The sequence below is a fragment of the Neopelma chrysocephalum genome, unplaced genomic scaffold (genome assembly GCF_003984885.1).
Source record: "Neopelma chrysocephalum unplaced genomic scaffold, ASM398488v2 Primary Assembly neopelma1_22, whole genome shotgun sequence".
In the NCBI taxonomy this organism is placed as follows: domain Eukaryota; kingdom Metazoa; phylum Chordata; class Aves; order Passeriformes; family Pipridae; genus Neopelma; species Neopelma chrysocephalum.
In genome coordinates this window covers 24,076,737-24,096,096 of record NW_020897689.1, presented here as the reverse complement: position 1 = coordinate 24,096,096, position 19,360 = coordinate 24,076,737, and the positions used below count along the sequence as shown (strand labels likewise).

At 39.8% G+C, this 19,360-nt stretch overlaps 2 protein-coding genes across 2 annotated transcripts in view; one reads left to right on the top strand and one right to left on the bottom strand.

Annotated features, from left to right (window-relative positions):
* The first annotated feature begins 391 nt into the window (after positions 1 to 391).
* On the top strand, positions 392 to 16,506 carry RMC1 (regulator of MON1-CCZ1). The gene is made up of 20 exons (XM_027675194.1): positions 392 to 606; positions 2,337 to 2,413; positions 3,863 to 3,947; positions 4,331 to 4,387; positions 5,489 to 5,575; positions 6,775 to 6,915; positions 8,523 to 8,626; positions 9,091 to 9,180; positions 9,826 to 9,931; positions 11,201 to 11,312; positions 12,310 to 12,354; positions 12,742 to 12,795; positions 13,090 to 13,218; positions 13,561 to 13,667; positions 14,354 to 14,473; positions 14,680 to 14,757; positions 14,915 to 15,019; positions 15,105 to 15,173; positions 15,323 to 15,548; positions 16,307 to 16,506. The coding sequence occupies exons 1-20, from the start codon at positions 400 to 402 to the stop codon at positions 16,384 to 16,386; spliced, it is 2,079 nt and encodes a 692-aa protein (XP_027530995.1). The 5' UTR covers positions 392 to 399; the 3' UTR covers positions 16,387 to 16,506.
* Positions 16,271 to 19,360, bottom strand: part of NPC1 (NPC intracellular cholesterol transporter 1) — a 27,232-nt gene continuing 24,142 nt past the window's right edge. The window contains exons 23-25 of the mRNA XM_027675184.1: positions 18,577 to 18,690; positions 17,660 to 17,822; positions 16,271 to 17,025 (exon numbers count right to left, since the gene is read on the bottom strand). Of these exons, the coding sequence (XP_027530985.1) occupies positions 16,943 to 17,025; positions 17,660 to 17,822; positions 18,577 to 18,690 (360 nt within the window). The 3' untranslated portion in view covers positions 16,271 to 16,942. The remainder of the gene's footprint in view (positions 17,026 to 17,659; positions 17,823 to 18,576; positions 18,691 to 19,360) is intronic.

The window sequence follows — 19,360 nt, the reverse complement described above, 5'->3', positions numbered from 1 at the left end:
TCTAAGTGCAGGGTCTCTCGCCCGCTTGGCTGACTTTGGAATGCGATACAGCGAGCAAAAGACGGAGAAGACTGGTTCAGAGAGGGGAAATTTGAGATTGTACCAATTAAAAGCTTTCCGATTAAAACAGAGCGGCACCACTTAGCGCAGGGGAAATAGAAATTTGCCTGCTCTCCGGACAAGGTCTGGGTCCCGATACCCTACTCCCGCCAGCAGCCCTGTGCCGCGAATCCGCAGATTGAAATAGCCGCTTTCTTCTTCTCCTCCTTCCCCTGTTTCCTCCTCTCCTCCCTCCCTTCTCCCGGCCGCCGCGGCGCCTTTAAGGCGGGAGCGTCCCGCGTCACGCGCGAGGGGAGTGTAAACAGGAAGCGGCGGCCCGGGCGGTGGGGGGGGCTCGTCATGGCCGCCGCCATGAGCCGGGAGCCGCCGGGGCCGGCGGAGGAGGAGGCGCCGGGAGCAGCGGGAGGAGGAGGAGAAGGCGGCGAGGGGAGAGCGCGGCCCGGCGGGGAGGGCGGCGGCTGTTACCTGGCGCTGTGCGCGCGGCCCGTGCACTTCGAGAAGGCGAACCCCGTCAACTGCGTCTTCTTCGACGAGGCCAACAAGCAGGTGGGGGCGGCGGGGCCTCCCCGCCCTCACACGGGCCGGGGGGCTCGGCACATCCCGCTGCTGCTCCCCGAGGAGCGGGGTCTGGAGGCTCTCACGCCCGGGTTTGGTTTCCTCCCCTCCCCTCGGCTGCTGAGCATGAACCTGGTTGTTCCCCTTCCCTCCGGGTGCTGGCTCGGGACTTGTCATCGTCATCGTGCTACAGGCGGTAGATTACCCCCCACCCCCCAATTTATTAGGTTGAATTTCACCTGCATTACTCTCGCTGCTGTAAGGTCTTTCTGGAATTCTTCAGTCAGCACTTTTCCTTTTTGTTCCAAGTGTCCCAGCATGACTGTCAAACTTTGTCACTTCACTGTTAGCTTAATGTCCCTGATTCCCCTGCCACCGTCTTTTCAATTCCTGAAATTCAATATAATCATAAAAAATGGATATTTATAGCTTTACTTGTGTCTCAGACCCGAGTGGCCATTTCTTGGCTTTTAGTGCTTTTAAGCATGTTTTCCTTAATACCCCTGTGGGCTTTTGAGCATTCAGCTCAGTATAGCTAAAAGATCCACAGTCTGTCATCAGGCCTATATAGGTGTGGATACATTCCGCTGTCTAATTCCCATAACCGTTCTGCGACCTCAGCATTTACAGAGTCAAAACCTTCAAACTTTCTTCCCCATATAGATGGCACGGCTTTGCCACATGTGGTGTGGACATGATCGGAGGTGTTTGGAGAGCGGGCAGTACTTCTGGGATATGTGTCTTGCTGTTGCAAGAAATAAGACAACTTAGGTTGTCTGACCTAAGTCCAACCTTTGACTGAACACCATCTTGCCAACTAGACCATGGCACTAAGTGCCACATCTTTCCTTAAGCACCCCCAGGACGGTGACTCCACCACCTCCCTCAGCAGCCCATTCCAATATCTAATCACCCTTTCTGGGAAGAAATTGTTCCTAATGCCTAAGTCTCCCTGGTGCAGCTTAAGACTGTGTCCTCTTGTCCTGTCACTTGCCACCTGGGAGAAGAGACTGACCCTCACCCGGCCACAGCCTCCTTTCAGGCAGTTGTAGAAAGGGATAAGGTCACCCCTAAACTTTCTCTTCTCCAGGATAAACAGCCCTAGCTCCTTCAACCACTCCTCATAGGACTTGTGCTTCAGACCCTTCAACACTTCTCTGGATGTGCTCCAGTACCTCAACAATATTCCTAAACTGCGGGGCCCAGAACTGCATTTGAGGTGCAGCCTCACCAGTGCAAAACTGCAGATTACTATTAAAGTATTCCTTCTAGTAGCATGTTCTGCTAGGATCAAGCCTGTGGGTCATTGAGTTGCATCTCTTCCCAATCCCCAAGCTGATTTCCTTTTTGTTTTAAACAATGCCCTGATGTCTTGGATACTTTTGCTAATACCTGATTTAGGAAAAATTAATATAAGAAAGAAAAAAAAGAGAATAGATTATAGAGACTTTTACTGTTTTAACTTGCCCACTAGTTCAGAATATGCTACAAGACTGTAACAGTACCATTGGAAACCTGTCAACTCTAAGCAAACTTGGAAGTCCAGAGGAAGGAATTGATTATTCACACTGAGGAATTGATTATCTTAGTGTGAACTGGCAGATTGGAAGAACAAAAATTGTATCTAGTAAAAGAATTAAAGGCGTGGCTTATAGAAAAGGCAGCATGTTAAGGTTATGACTTTGAACAAGTTAAAAATACGCTCACAACTTTTTTTATAGGTTTTTGCTGTTCGATCTGGTGGAGCTACAGGAGTTGTTGTTAAAGGTTTAGAGGATAGAAATCCCATCTCCTTCAGGTAAGGTACCTTTGTCTGGGGATGAAATTATGCGATCTTTAAATTAGGTGCTTATTCCTGATTTGTTGTAATTCAGGCATAAAACTTATCCTGTGCAGGACCAGGAGTTGGACTCCATGATCCTTGTGGGTCCCTTCCAACTCAGCATATTCTGTGGTTCTGTGATAATCTTGCAATTAAGATGGTATGCTTTGCCCTTACAAATTTATAGTCTTCTGGGGGGGAAAAAGTTATTAGGCCATGTCTTCTTTTTTTAAACAATAGTGTTTTATTAAAATGTGCTATAACATGCAAGAGAATATGGGTATTCAGACTTGTGATTCCTACAGTAGCAATGACTTCTCTAAGGGTACAGTTTAGCAAGTTAAACTGAATGAAGTAAACTTAAATGTGTAATTAATGAATTTTACGCCTATGATTCAAGCACAATGTACAAATCTACATGTGGGTTTCTTGCATTCTGTTACTCGTTTAACCTAACTTGGCTTCTTTTCTGCCTTCTGTTTCTTGTGGAAACATTTTTTGTGGCATCTGACAATGATACTTTCAACTAAATTACTTTGTCTTTAGAAAACTATTTTATATATGCCACTGTCAAGGGTGATGGCTCTTTGAACTCTGTTTCTAAGGAAGTGTTCTTTCACTTGAAGGTTGCTTCAGTATAGATGTGGGTGAAACAATTCGTAGTTGAGGTGTGTTTGCTGTGATCTGTTAGGTGTTGCATAGGGCCTTCCTGAAAGTTGCTATTTTTATTTGACTACCCTTGTCACAAATCCTGAGGGAGCTGAAAATACTAAGAGAACTTCATGAGATTCCACAATTTTCCTGCTTGACTATCTCACTCTCCCTTTGTGTGGACTTAATAACATATACTGGAAGTAGAACTACCTTATCTGTGCCAATTGAACTGATGCTTGTTTGGTAAGAATACATTTTTAATTTTGTTTAATGGTGTGAAAATAGCCTCCTTCTCCCTTTAATGTAAGAGGTTCTTCCAGATGATGTGTCCTAAAGGGGAAGCAAGTAGGCTTGTGTTAATTAGATGTAGTTCTGGAAGTAAAGGAGCTGATTGCAGGATGTTGGTGGATGCCACAGAACTCCAGGCTCACTGGGACAGGACCAATAATGCAGGTTTGAGTAGTCCCACAAGTCTTCCAGTTCCACACCACAGGCCAACAGAGCTGAGCGTTTGTAGTGACCTCAGATGCTAATTTGTGCAACCTCTTCTGTGATTCTGTAAAAAATGTGTTCTTTTGAAGAGTGAGATGACATCACTTTTCAGTCTGGGTTTTGAATCTATTACTGCCAGGCAACAGTAATAATCTATATTCAAAATCATTTGCATTACACTTTTTTCCTTTCTCCTCGTTTTTTTGAGGGTACATTACAGAGTTCTGTAATAAATTGTTTTAGAAGATAATTTCATAATTTCTGTTTCTTTCTGTATAGAATGGAAGATAAAGGAGAAGTGAAGTGCATCAAATTTTCCTTGGGAAACAAGATCCTGGCTGTCCAGAGAACTTTGAAGAGTGTGGTAAGAAACCTACACCCTGCAGATAGGGAATTGGAGCTGGAAATCTTCTCCTTAGAGTAACAGAGTAGAAGTCTCTGAGACAAATATTCAAGAGGTCTGGTGACTAACAGCAGCTGTAGTGAAAAATTCATCTATCATCCTGAGAGGCTGGACAGGCAGCATTACTGTCTTGCTAATATCATCATTTAAGAAAAAGTGTAAGGGGGAGCCAACTTCTGTAAAGAATTCTCTGGCAGGGGTGAAGTGGAATATAGTGAGTCAAGTTTTTCTTCGATATATGCCATCCAAAACAATTTGATAAACTAGTATCTATTCTTTTGTATCTATGTATGTAGCTGGTCTGTCTTCATAACTGCTAATACACTTACTGGGTGTTTTTGCAGGATTTTTTGAATTTTATTCCAGATAGCCCTCAGCTAGAATATACACAGGAATGTAAGGTAAGTTAAATGTCCCAAGCTTATATGCTTAAGTGAAACTTTAATGTTAGTTACACTGGTGGCCTCTACTCTACAAGAGAACTAATTGAGATACCTTTCAAAACACTAATGTGGAGTAAATGAGATATGCAGTCACCACTATTTATCTAAATTAAGATGAGCAAAGAGGTATTGACGATCCCATAAAAAACTTCCTGGTCCTGTGAATGTAATTCTTTCCTAGCAAGGAGTGGAAATGCTGTGGAGGCCACAAATGTTGAGGTTTGGGAAGGAGAAGAGACAAAGTGCTGATGATACAGAAACAGTGGACAGTAATGATATTAATGCCAGATGTGTTATTGTGGATGTTTTACCCTAATTTTGCTAATCAGTAATAGTAAGCTATTACTAGTTTGGATATTATTTTTGGTATTTTTAAATAATCCTTCTAATTTTTTGATGATTATTTTACCAGAAACAAGTACCACTGTCGTTGTTTGGTACTTTCCAACTTTTAACTAAGACAAATTACATTTTGGAGTAATAGAATGTTAAAGTAGATTTTTATACACCTGATTTGCACAAATGCCTTTATTTCCGTAGCTTTTAAAGCTGAAGCACTATCTGCTTCATTATTTAGGATTATGTGTTGGAGTAAACCATTCTAGCAAAGCATTTATGGTAGTGAAACTTCTGAGTGTAGTAGTAGAAGTAGACTTCTGAGCGAAGTCATGGCAAATTTTTCCACTTCGTTCTTTATTTCTCTCAACATGAGGAACCCGCTTTTCATGTCAGGAATTGGTTGAATTGACAGTACACTTTGAACCAGAAGAACTTAATTTTATCTAGGTTGAAAATAAAATTTGATTGTATAATAAACTTGTAAATTTTACATGCTGCCAACAATCCAGGTCATAGAGTAGTTGTGTTCATATGTAGTTTTGGAAGTCTTTATAAAAGCAACTGATGTGTGCTGGGTATCTGGCTGGCCAAAAGTATTAACTCCAGAGATTGGATACCTAAATTGCCATTGGTCTCATGTTCTTCATTTAGTAATATTAGCTTATCTGAATAGTTAATTTTTCCAAGTAAAAGAGTGTTTGTTTGCTTGTTTGTTAAAAGACAAAGAATGCCAATATTCTAGGATTCTGCTGGACGAGTTCTACAGAAATTGTCTTCATCACAGATCAAGGAATTGAATTCTACCAGGTAATACAAATAACTCCCATAGGACATGTTTAGAGATTTGAAAATGTAAATTTGTGACAGCATATTTGAATTCCTTTCTTCTGTCTCTCTAATTGAGAAAGTGCACTACAAAAAAAGACAAATTCTGCCATTTGGTTTGCAGACTGCAATTATTTTTTTTTGAGAGAAATGCTTTTTTGGAGCAGAGCAAATTTGTCATTAACAGGTTTCAAGACCCCATATAAAGCAGTACTCAACTAAGCCTTGAGAACTCTAAATTAAGACCTGCTCTTGGCTTGTATGGAAATGAGTATTTAAATCTAATGTGAAATACCACTTCATGCAAAATTAATCAGCATTGAGGAGGATGTGTGCATGCTTAAAATGTGGCAAAGAGCAAATAATTGACTAGCTAGTATACACTTCTGCAAATTGGAAGCTTTTTCCTGTATTGATCTCATTGAGTTCCTCTGTGTAACATGTAATTACCTTTGCATATGTTTTTAAAGAAGTCTAATGAATAAATAACCCTTTCTGACATTCACAATGAGGGATATGTAAAAACTTCCTAAAAAAAAGTTGTACACTTCCCAATAGTTTCAGTCCTGGAGCTAAGACACAATGTTTCATGTAATTACTGTTACTAATAACTTGTATTGAAGAAAATAACTGAAAAAGCAGCATTATTTCCTGCTGATTGAGAGGGAAAATATATATTTAGCACCTAAAATGATTATGAATGTCAACCCTTCAGGTAAAAGGACCAAATCAAAAAAGTATGTTTTTTAAGAGAAGATATTTAAGCCCTTAAAATGAAGAGCATCAATTTATATACTGTTTTAGTTGTTAAAATATAAAAGATTAGGGAAGCTGGGGAGTGAACGCAGCAAAGACATTTTAAAAGAACTTTTTAATAAAATTTCACTAGTTGTGTCAAGCTAGCTGTTTTCTCTGTTATGGACAGAACCTATACCCCTATCTGGATGAGTGGGAAGACACAGCACCTTTGAGTGCATTAGGATTTGAGGAGGATTTGATGTGCATTTCCTTAGCTACAGTAAATTGATGCCAATGCTGTGATTGTCAGGTTTCTGATTTTTAATTCTAGCCCTGTAAATACACTTAACTGTTTCTCACTTACTATCCCATGTTACTATGTAGTACCATTTATGCTGTTGGAGTATTGCTGGTAATATGATGCTAATATCCTGTGTTTCCAGGTATTACCAGAGAAACGAAGTTTAAAACTTCTGAAGAATCAGAGTATTAATGTCAACTGGTACATGTATTGTCCAGAGAGCTCTGTTATCCTTCTTTCCACCACTGTCCTTGGCAATGTCCTGCAGCCATTCTATTTCAAGGTAAAGGGATGTGTTCCAAACTTTTCATTTTGTGTGCTTCCTTTTCTTAAGTTGCATCTTCACTCAAGTATTCTATTGCTTTTCCTGGATTTATTTCAAGAGATGCACATGTTCACATCCTTGTATGACAATAAGCAAATCTATAAGGTAGTTCATTAGGTGATGTCTTAAAATTAAGTAATTTGCTGGTTTTTACATCCTCTTTGGAAAGAGGTGTGTCCAGCCAAGGTTGATCTTCCAAAAGGAAAAATTGGTGACTAAATATTTTACAGCTTAAATGTCTTTCAAGCGATCTTTTTTTTTTTCACTTAAATAGGTATTTATGATTTACTTTTAATATGGACATTTGCAATCTGTAGTATGATAAAGAAAAAATAAGAGCCTTTCACTTGTGTTTATAATTACAACTTTCAAAATGTGAGTGGATGAAAAACAGAAAAAGAAGAAAGAAACAACAGTTGTCCCAAGCACAAGAGGGCTTTGTTTGCAGTATTTATTTATCTTGGTGTTCTTCCCTGTAGACAACACTCGCAGTTTCTGGGAAAATATTTTTCTTTTTGTCTTGGAAAAAGTGTAGTGTAAACTGGTTTAAGTTAACCATGCAGTTAGATGATTTTAAAAACGAGGAAAAGAACTACAGCATTTTGCTTGCTGATGTCAAGGGATTAGGAAGATTTCTGTTGCAGTCTAAGGGAAGAGATTAAAAAAGCAGCTTATTCAAGTGAGTTTCCTGGCTTGGATTAATCTTGTGTAGGGTCTGTACTGCATCCTGAAATGATGTTCTTTTAGGTGGCTGAGTAGCCAGCCACTCACTAGCCTCTCACAGTTTTCTTTCTATTGACTTAGGTCACACTTCCCCCTCTTTAACATTTTGTGTGAAGTTGTAGCTTGAAGCTAAATAATTTTTATTATGTGTTCAGGAGGTAATATTTAAGGATCTCCCGAGAAAGGTACTGTACTAAAATAGTATTTGCAAATAAAGCTCTAGCAAAGGAATTACTTCCATAGTGTTCATACCTCACACTCAAGAATGAGTTAATGACAGTGGGAAGTGAATTTCAGTAGAAGCTTTGGAAATTCTTAAAACTTGCTTAAATATAAATTCCATAGAAAAGAGGAAGAGGAGAGAGGAAACCTTGAGCAGAAGCCGGGATATAAGTATAAGGCAGATTCTGGAGTTAGCAGGAACAAAAGGAGACTGTGGCTAATAGGACGTACTGATATTTTCCCCAGTAAGCAGGTATTTAAGAGTTGGAGCATGTACTTTGCTGGAAGAGAGAAGGGAACTTGAGAACTGCCAGGCCAATTTTACATGGGATTTGCATACAAATTTATCTTGACATAATTAAAATAGAAATATTTTTCTAGCTGAAGTTGATTTTATAAAATCAAGACGTTGATTTTATGAAAGTAAAGTTACAATAGCAGAAGTATGTGTTTAGAATCACACACTAGGGGTTGTTTTAGGAAAGAAAGCATAAACCCCTTTCTTTTCGGCTATGACCATTCTTCTCCTCGTGGGGGCGCTGTCGATACGCATTTGAGGAAAGGCGGCTCGGGATCTTTCTGGTCCAAGTCTTGACAGCTTTTGTTTTGCTGTTCAACAGAGTGGAACCATGTCAAAACTATCAAAATTTGAAATTGAGTTACCTGCAGCACCCAAGTCGTCCAAGCTCAGCCTGTCTGAAAGAGATATTGCTATGGCCACAATGTACGTATCTAACTCATCAGGTCTTTCTTGGGAAAGTGTGACAGTTTGGGGATGCTGAGAGAACTTTTTCTTGCACTTTTTCTTGTTTTAGCAATGCTATTGCTTTAAAGTGCTTCAGTTATGGCCTGGAACAAAACATCTAAACAACCCTCTTGGGGGAAGGTGGGGAGGGGAGGCAAACTGAGAAGTATTTCATGAAATTGTTCTTGTTTAGTACAGAAGTTTTGAGAATGTTTCATTTATTAGTTGATATTTTGATAGAGGAGTTGTTCAGAGATGCCTAACTTGCATGAGTGTAGGCCATGCATTGTGATATATCAAATACTGTTTTAGTCTTTCACTTTTAATTAAATGATTACCTGACTTAGGTAATCTCATCCTTCTTTTAGGATAAAATGTGTGTCTCTAACAGACTGGTAGAGCTCTTAATTGAAAATAATGCTTTAATCCTGTTGTCTTGTTAGATACGGGCAGCTTTATGTTCTGTATTTGAGGCATCACTCAAGGACTTCCAACAGTACAGGAGCAGAAGTAGTCCTCTATCACTTACCCAGGTAAGACCAGAATGAAAAACATTAGTGGCAATTCATGTATGTGTGGGAGTGTCATGGTTTAACCCCATCTGGCAACTAAGTACCACACAGCTGCTCACTCACTCTCTGCCCAAATCCCTGCTGGGAGGGGGAGGAGAATCAGAAAAAGGTAAGAGCTCATAAGTTACAAACAGTTTAATAAGTGAAATAAAAACTAGTAGTAATGAAAAGGGGCAGGGAGGGGAAAGAAACCATGAAAACCAAGTGACACACAATACAATTGCTCACCACCCAGCCTGTCCACAAGCAGCAATCATCATGGCCAACTCCCTCCAGTTTATATAGTGAGCATGATGTCTTGTGCTGTGGAATATCCGTTTGGCCAGTTCAGGTCCGCTGTCCTGGCTGTGCTCCCTCCCAGCTTCTTGCACACCTGCATGCGGGCAGAGCATGGGAAACTGAAAAGTCCTTGATTTAGGGTAAGCACTGCTTATCAACAGCTAAAACATCAATGTGTTATTCTCATACTAAATCCAAAATACAGCACTGTACCAGCAACTAGGAAGAAAATAAACTCAGTTCCAGCAAAACCAGGACAAAGAGACATCTGCTTTTATAGTCTAAACAGGCTTACTGACCAGTTCTCATCTCTGTTTGTTTCCATAGAGAGGGCTCCTGTAAGAAGACGCATATTTTAAAGCTGAACAGAACTGGGAAGTTTGCACTGAATGTGGTGGATAACCTGGTGGTGGTACATCATCAGGATACTGAGGTCTGATTTATTTATGTTACATCATGCTGTAACTTTTAGAAGTTATGGGCAGATATTAGTAACACTCAAGAAAATATTTTTCTATGTTGCCTTTGACAAAAGCCAGAGTAGTTGAAGGATCAGAACCATAACAGTATAAGAGATTCAAATTTTTTCTTTTACCTTGTTGAGCTATCATTTAATCAGGGCTGTTGCTAATGCCTGCTTTTTCATACACTCTGGTTTTGCTTCTTGTTAAGTTTCCTATGATATTCTGCTGCTGCACTGTGTAGGCTTTTAAAGCATTATGCAAAGAGGTGGAGTTAAATTGACTACGAAGTTATTAATCCCGGGACACTTCTCATATCACAAACATTTGAATTATACGTTTCTATAACATAAACTTATGCTCATTTAGTTTGAAGGCCCGGATCTGTAAAAATTGGAATGAACACAGACTTCCTTATGCGTATGGTAGCATAGGTAAAACTTGCTTGGCTGTAGTCTCAGTAGGAAGCCTTGGTCAGTGGTAAAGCTAAAGTGGTACTTTGCTCATAACTTGTGGAAAGGCTTTGGCTTCTTGTATTATCTTGTCTTGGACAGTTTCAAGAACTGGGGCATGTTACTTCCTTAGGATGATTAGTTGATACTTGAGTTACATTTCATGTTAATTCGACACATTAACATTTAATTTAGAGCACTTATTCTTGAGCATTTTGGTCAAACTACAAACGTGAAGTCAGTTTTCACTGGAACTGAAAGCAAAGCTGTTTTCTAGGGTAGCCTGTACTGGGTAGAAGTGTTAGTGACCTGAGTTGAACAAGACTGAATGGTACAAGTATGAGGATATCAGAGGAAGTTGCAGAATTTCCCTTGCAGTTTCTAGCATCCATAACTGAGCAGTGAATGTGACGCGAATATCAAAGTCATGTCATATGCAAGACAGATTGAGAGAGACTTTTTAGCAGGGCCTGTAGGGACAGGTCAAGGGGCAGTGGTTTTAAATGGAAGGAGGGTGGATTTAGATTGGATACAAGGAAGCAACTCTTTACAGTAAGGTAGTGAGACCCTGTAACAGGATGCCCTGTCCCTGGAAGCATTCAAGGCCAGATGGAATGGAGGTTTGAGGAGCCTGATAAGTGAAGCATTCCCTACCCACAGTACATCCCTTCCAGCCATTCAGTGGTTCTAACAGAGAATATAAGATGGAAATGTGAAAAGCAGCCTGAATACATGTAAATGGGTGGTAATTCACATTTGTGAATACTGATTTCCTCTTTTTAATTGCAGACTTCAGTTATATTTGACATCAAACTAAGAGGAGAATTTGATGGGTCCGCTACCATCCATCAATTTGTACTTCCACCTCGATCAATACAACCCTATCAAATACCCGTAGCAGGTAAAACCATTATATAATGAATATCCTAACACTTCCCAAGGATATTTAAAGCAGCTCACACAAGTGCTTCAATTTTTAGGATGCTGGTTACTAACATTTCAATTACACGTATTTGAGAGGGTGAGGGAGGAAGAAGGTAAGGAGTAATTGAGCATAAATTTATGTTCCAAATGTGTGCCTAAAGAGTAAGAGTTGCTGTTTAAGGTGCATACTTCCCATAGTACTTTGCTTTTACACTTGAAAATTGTTGGTTTGGGGTTTGTTTTGGCCACAGCTATAAAAACTTGAGTGTGTTCAAAAGCACTTCATGCTTTTCTGGCTTAAGTCACAACTATGTGACTAAGGAAGCTAAAAAGGCTGAAAGACAATCCAGGGTCAGAATCAAGTTTGAGACCAGTTTAGAAGTAACACTGTGATCAATGTTATGCCTTGAACACTTAGATGATTCCTCTTGGATTAGCTTTTTCTTCTCCTGTCCTAGAAGTGTAGCAGGTAATTACCCTCAAGCTGGAAGTAGCTAGAAATAGTCTGAGCATAGTTTCACTAGCAGGTGGTAAAGCAGCAAGGTTCTCTTTGTAGAAGAGATAGATGCTTCTGTACAAAAAAGATTGCCCATGAAAAGCTCTTTCACGTTAGCAAGCATGACTGAAATCTGCAGGTATAGATTTGTATTAAACAAAAGGTCAGAATGCAAATCACCCTTCCTTTCAAAGAAACTGAAGTGATTACATATAAACACAATGGAGTCAGTGTATTTAGAATTATAGTACTAGAGCTGGAGTAGTTCTGCAGGTGTTATTTCCCTCAGCTAAAAACCAAACAATCATGTTTTGAAGAATGTGTTTGCCTTCTCAATGTCAGATTTTCCTTGTGGAACATCTGGCTACACAAATGGATCTTTTTGACTGCATGCTGCAATGTTACAATCCATACTTGCCTTCTCAGTATAAATTTCTAGTTAGGACAGCTTCCAGCTCTTTTATTTTTTTTTCTGCAGGTCCAGCTTCTGTGACAAGTCAGGCTCCTGTTCCATGTAAACTCTGTATCCTTTAAATCCTCTCCAAATGTAAGAACCTCAAGCATGGAAGAAGCTATCATTTGTTACCTTGACCCCTTAAGTGCAGCTTTAGCTGATTATGCATATGTACTTCAAAAAAATGTCTTTCATAACACAGTGCTTTCACCGAGTTGTAAATATTGAAATCTAGTATAATACCACATTTCTTGGTCATTTGAGACACATATATGAAATTATTGAATAGGTACACCATAGAATTGAAGATATAATTCCAAGAACATAGTTCAAAAACCTCAAAAGTGACAGTAAATGAAAGTATGTTAATGGGATCTGCTTCTGTACAGTAATGTGGATTCAGTAGCAACAGTTGAGAATCAATGTTAATATGAATGTTAAAACTTTAACATTTAGATTCTTCTTCTTGGATTGTCTTTCAACCTGATATTATCATCAGTGCAAGTGAAGGTAAGTGGTGAGCTCTTGGACTTTACGATATTCACTGTCAGGGTGGCACTAGTTTATACCTTCAGTGCACAAAGCAGTTTAAGATGTAGGTGACTTATTAGGTACATCTGCTAAGTTGATGGCTTTTGGTAGTGATAATTGAGGATGACACTATATCTTTACTACAACTTTGCAAGGATAATGCTGCTCTAAAACATAAGCAAATAAGTGATAATCTAGATGTGTTCTTGTTTAAAGGTGGAAAAAGCTATACTATATAAGGCAATTCACTTTGTTTTACTCTCTCAAATCAAGGTTACCTCTGGAGTCTTCAAGTGAAACTTGAACCTGTAGTTAACCTCTTGCTAGATAAAGGAAAACTAATGGATTTCCTTCTCCAAAGAAAAGAATGCAAAATGGTTATCCTATCTGTATGCTCTCAGAGTAAGTTCAAATGCATTATCCGTATCTTCAAAGTACCATAGTGCTTATTCATAAATACTCACCCAAGATAGCTGGACTGTTCTTAGATTTAAGATCACCTCTGAAGCCAGCTTGGTCGTGTTGGGTGTCATTTGCCTAGATTACCCTCAGTCACCATTCTAAAGGAATTTAACAGCATTAAAGAATTCAACTCCCCACACCCCCAGTAACTTTAAAATTTAAACTTTTAAAAAATGCTTTCAATCATGGCACATGTATTTGAATTAAAGTAGAGATCACCTTTTGAAAAAGGCAACATTAAAGTCCCTGGTTATTTCCCCTCATAGTTCTTTTTCTTTTCAGTGCTCAGTGAGCCAGAAAGGGGATCACTGTCTGTGATTGCAACTGTTTTTGACAAACTGAATCATGAATATAAGAAGTACTTGGAAGCTGAGCAAAGCTATACTATGGTAAGCCATGTTAGCTACAGCAGCTTACAGAGATGGGATGATGCTGTTTCCATTTCAGGTGGCATCATGGTGAAGTCATGCTCTTTTCTACTTAGGAAATTTGGGCCTACCCCAAGCTCTTTGCTGCCTCAGGCTCCCAGTAGAAGTCTGCTGTGCAAGGTGCACTAAGACCTCCACTTAGCACTTGGGTGGCAGGTGCTGCATAGCTCATGTTCAGTGATGACTAACATACCCCAGCACTTGAAAGCAGGAAGAAGGTAGAAGCTCAAAAAGCAACTTTGAATCAATAACTGATACATTAGTTTCCCAACCACTGATCTCACTGCACACTGTATCACTGCATAAAATATTCAGCCCTGATGCATCTCGTAATTCCTGTTACAATACCAAGTTCAAGCACTCAGAGTACAGCCACATACTCAAAATCCTTCTAAATCTGAGTATTACATCAGTGTAGTAAGTTTGATTCACGTCCTGGCTTTGAGGTGTATAATAGCAGCTGTATTTATATAACTTCAAAAAGCAGGTTTAAATGTAATAGGAAAGCCCCACTGAACAAGATGCATCTAGTATAACATGAACTTCCTCCTTAATATGTTCATAGTAGAAAACTGTCTGTACCGCTGACTCTGACTAGAACTGTACTACAACAGTAGTTTTCTTTTTAAAAAACGTTTTTCTTCTAGGTGGTAGAAACAGGCCTGAGTAGAAGTAATCCACTCCTGAAACGTCCTGTCCGCACTCAAGCAGTTATTGACCAGTCTGACATGTACACACATGTTTTGTCTGTATTTACAGAGAAGAAGGTAAGTCAATTTTAAGGGTTAATCAAATTAAGTAATTTGAAGGGCTAATTTGGCAGCAGGCTCAGAGCAGCCAACTTAAGCTGACTGCTTGAGATAGGCCACAGAAGGCTTTGTCAGGATTAGGGTATTTTGATGCCCGTTCTTACGGGGTTGTCATAAATAGAGAAGCTATGCAAGTTCCACCTAACACTTTCTTCCTTGTCCAGGAAGCACCTCATAAGTTCACTATTGCAGTCTTGATGGAATACATTCGTTCTCTCAACCAGTTCCAGATTGCAGTTCAGGTAAATCACTTACATGCCAAGTATATTGCCCCACTCCATGAAATGGAGTTTTAGTCCAGTCTTGGTCACATGTCTCAGTCCTATACAATACTGCCTTTTTGATTGTAAAAACTGGTATAGAGACATACCTTTCATGGTCTTCTTCCTGCATTCACAGCACTACTTGTATGAGCTGGTCATCAAAACCCTTGTTCAACACAACTTGTTCTACATGCTCCATCAGTTTCTGCAGTACCACGTGCTCAGTGACTCAAAGCCTTTGGTATGTGAGACAAGTAGCTTCAATAAACTGGTGATGGAGGTGGGAAGTCCTTGTAATTTTAAGATTATTTCTGCTTTTGCTCTAGGCTTGTCTCTTACTGTCCCTGGAAAGCATTTACCCTCCTGCACATCAGCTCTCCCTGGACATGTTAAAAGTAAGCATTTCTGACTATCATAACTCCATGTCACATGTGGGTTAGACTGGTCAAACAGCTTACCTGACCAAGCTTGAAGTGACTAGCTAGCATCTCAGTCATTTGCATTCATTAGAAGTATAATCTTACAGCTGTGATTGACTTCACAGAGACTTTCCACAGCAAATGATGAAATAGTGGAAGTTCTGTTATCCAAACACCAAGTTTTGGCTGCCTTGAGGTTCATCAGGGGTATTGGAGGACATGACAGCATATCTGCCCGCAAATTCCTCGATGCAGCAAAGCAAGCAGAAGATGACATGCTTTTCTATACCATATTTCGATTCTTTGAACAAAGAAATCAGAGGCTACGAGGAAATCCTAGTTTCACACCAGGTAAGCAATAAGCAGTTTTACCAAGATGGTTGTGGAAACACAACTAAGATTTGTTTTGCTACCAATGCAGTTGAGTCTGTATTAGAAGATGAAACTCCTGGTACATTTTAGTCTATATTTAGGCTTACCTTTAAGCATCATTCCAAATTAACTTGTCTTACTCCTTTATGTAAAGACTAGGAGTAAAGAGACTGAGCCAAGCAGAAACCTGCAGATTAACTAACCTGTTTGACTTGCAGTTGCTCTCACTGCTTAGCTTAGCAGAGCCATTATCTCCAATTAGTGCTTTCTCCTGAGGTCACCAACTGGGTCAGGAAACCCTTGAGTTCAGTTGTCTGTTTCCACGAAATACAAGAATTCAAGCCCTGTTTTATAGTACAGTTCCTCCTCCTTTAAAACCCAAGCTAAACTGCTTGCACCAGCAACATGTTTGTAACCACCAGACAGTCTGTAGGCACAGAATCCCACTCTGACATCTTGTATCTTGACAATAAAGGGCTCTCATGGATATGAATCTGCTAGTTAGGTACACGAACTAGATCCAGGAATTAGATAGATCAAACAACTGCTTAACCACTAGAATACTAGTCACAGGACTGGAAATACCTCAGTATGCCACTGCTTTCTATTTTTTAAACTCCTGTACTCAAGAGCATTAAAGAATTAGTACTAATAAATTAAGGTAAGTGAAACTACACAATCTTGGTTCTGTTTCTGAGTTGTGAAGTGAATGGTAGCTTTTATTTTGTCGCCCTTAGGTGAGCACTGTGAAGAACATGTCACCTTCTTCAAACAAGTTTTTGGAGAACAAGCTCTTATGAAGCCCACAACGTTCTGAAAGACTCTTCCACTGAAATGTATAAACTTAATTTATTGCATTTAAGTAGATTTTTGAACTACAAAATTGCTATTTTATAATAAAGTATATACAAGACATTTTGGCAAATAGTACTAAAAATATTACAACTTGTGATGGCTTCCCCCTAAAATAGACAAAAATTGCATTGACCTGCATTTAAAATTAGTGTCAGTGGTTTAGCAGTCCATTCTCATCCACATCACCTCGATTTCATTGACGAAATGCTATTCAACCCTCAATACAGCTGGTTTAGGTTTCTAGAAGAAAAAGATGCAACCTCTTGAAAACAGAAGTGTTTTAGAAATCTTATTAACACATCTTAGTTTTAGTAATACTGTTACTTGAGCCACACTTAGCATTTCCTGAGTTTAAAGCTATGTCCAAAGCTGCAGCTGGTATCGTCTAGTTGAATGTGTGCAGAAGTCAAGTCAGTGGTGGTTACAGTGTGATAGTCATAGAACATTGCTGCACTTCAGTTCGTGAAAGTTGGGCCTAAGCCACAGTTCATGGAAGTCCACTGAACACTGTTAAAAAACTAGAAGTAGAGGAGTCTCTCCCGTTCTGTACCTCTGGTCCTCTCTTGTGCAGCACGAGTTTTAGCTTTATTTACTGATGGGCCTGAGTGAGAGAACACAAGAGTTACTCCAAAGTCTCAGCATTATAGACAATCAGACAAGTCATCAGGAAGCATGCATGATCTTACTGTCTAGGTCCAGCTTAACATTCAGAAACATGCTTCTGCTTAGCTATTAATACCTGTCAAGAGCAGCAACAAGGGCAGCAGTAGGTGAATCAGTCTCAGCCCCATTAAGTAAAGGCTCAGTTTAAGTCTACTTTAAGAACTATGCTATGCACATGCATTTCTGCTTTCAAGAGGACAGTGTTTGGACCGTCCTCACCACAAAGCAAGATTATTTCTGCAAACACAGGAACAGCATCCCAGAGAGGAGGTTTGATTGCTTCCTTTCCCCAGGTTGAGACATGCCAGTCATGCCACATGGGCCCTCCACAAAGCACAGCAAAGTGCAACCACACAGGCGAGGCTGTGGTTGCTTCAGTTCAGCAAGTCCACAACAGTGGGCTTGCACTGCCACCAGTCAGCCCTTGGTTCCAACAGACAGGCTTGAATGAGAGAGGCACATTCAAGTACTGCTTTTCATCTTTGCAATACTTTCCATTTAATGGAAAGTGTCCACAGACAGCTAGCTGGTTTTGTTTGAAGTGTGGTTTAGAGCAGACTGTCACATCTTACCAATGTAACTAAGCAGAACTGGAAGAAATATTAGTCCATGTGTCGCTCCCAGCACAACCATAGCTAGATACATCCTGAAGTAGAATATCTTGAAGATTTGAGATTTGGAAAAAGCCAATACTACAATTCCTCCAAATTTGGTCAGTGTGATACCACTGAAAACCTGTCAATAAAAAAAAAAGTATTTAAGTGGTAAGTAGGGCTTTAGATAATCCATTTACTTAGAGTGTTTAGCATTTAGTAAAATTCTTATGTCTTCTGAGGCTCCTTCCCTGTTAGTCCTTAGAACAAAATCCAAGATTCACTCAAGAGAAGAATTCATCTTTTTGGTCCCACAGGACAGGCTCAGTATGATTAAAAATCTACTCTGATCTGTGCAGTCACCTAGTGTAATTTTCCTTCAGGCAGATACATATGAACACTATTACTTGAAGTAACTCATTCCAGCGAAGTTCCTTACCTGGGTCCAGTACACACATGACCAGAATAGTCCCATTCCAACCCCATCCAGGTCACTTAAGTAACATGACAGCACTGCTAAACACTGAGCCCTGCTTGTGTTCCCAAAGCTCTAATTGCCTCCCATGCTCAAAATAACATTTCCTAGTTACCTTTCAGTATTTGGAAGAGAGAAGCCCTTTAATGGGACAGTTTGAGGTTTATCTAAACTACTAGTTCAGCTAAAGCGTTTAGCTCTTTTCTACTTTTAGGTACTAGTAGCATGATTTTAAAAATTGTAGTCTTCATCATCTCTATTACTAGTAGGAGCCTAGGTTGACCTTAATGAGCTTTAAGTATTCCAAAAAGAAAAGGCAAGGCCATCTTTATGACTTGAAGACTATTGTCTGTATTATTTTTAAGGAAATAGTAAAGTTGTAACTTGGCTACTTGTTTGTCCCCATATAGTAGATACTTACTGAACTGCCCATGTGAGACAGAGCTTCTTCTGCACGCTCCACTCTACTGCCTTTAGTACTAACAGTGAATGCTCTTGTCACGTGACTGCAGAATTCCACCGCGATACCACAACTCTGGAGAGTTAAGAGAAACATACACAGAAACATCATTTAGATAAGCACTTTGCTGGCAAGGTTTCTACTCAGGATTGTAAGGCTAGAAAGGTTCCTAGCAGCTGTGATCAGTCCCCAGGGTTAAAATGGTATGGGAAGTTACAAGTTCAGTGTTAGTTGCTTTCCAGAGGCTGTTGCAGGTACTGCATTGTGTTCTACCACCAACAGACAATCAAACAGGAAGCAGGATACAAGATTTGACCTCCAAAACAAAGTTTCTTGATGTGGAAGCAAGCTGGCTTCAGTACAGGCGTGCAGTGAATACTGAACACTAAAATCCATTCACAGCTATTATAGCTGCAATAACATTGCTTTAGAAAAACAATATCATATACATCCTGATTTGATACTGTAACAGTTCAGCTGCTTAGTCATTTACTGACTAAGGCTAATTTTAGCCTTGTCTAGTAGACAGATTTGCTTGAACATACACCTAATTGTAACATGGGCCAACAGTTTACTCTTGTAACTTTCTCAGACCTGCCACAAACCTCTAGAGAGCATGGTAAGCCAGAGCAACTAATAGCTGCTTGCTGGAGCTAGTTCTGGAGTGTTTTACTAAGGTACTCTTTGCCCACATGATTTCTTCCATTTATGCTGGAACAATACTCGTGCTAGTATGTCCCATATC

Bases quoted from the DNA above. Each gene is read 5' to 3' on its own strand.
- RMC1 (XM_027675194.1), top strand. From the start codon at position 400: ATGGCCGCCGCCATGAGCCGGGAGCCGCCGGGGCCGGCGGAGGAGGAG. The intron at 2,414-3,862 runs GTAAGGTACCTT...CTTTCTGTATAG, and splicing joins AGAAATCCCATCTCCTTCAG to AATGGAAGATAAAGGAGAAG. The intron at 8,627-9,090 runs GTACGTATCTAA...TTGTCTTGTTAG, and splicing joins GATATTGCTATGGCCACAAT to ATACGGGCAGCTTTATGTTC.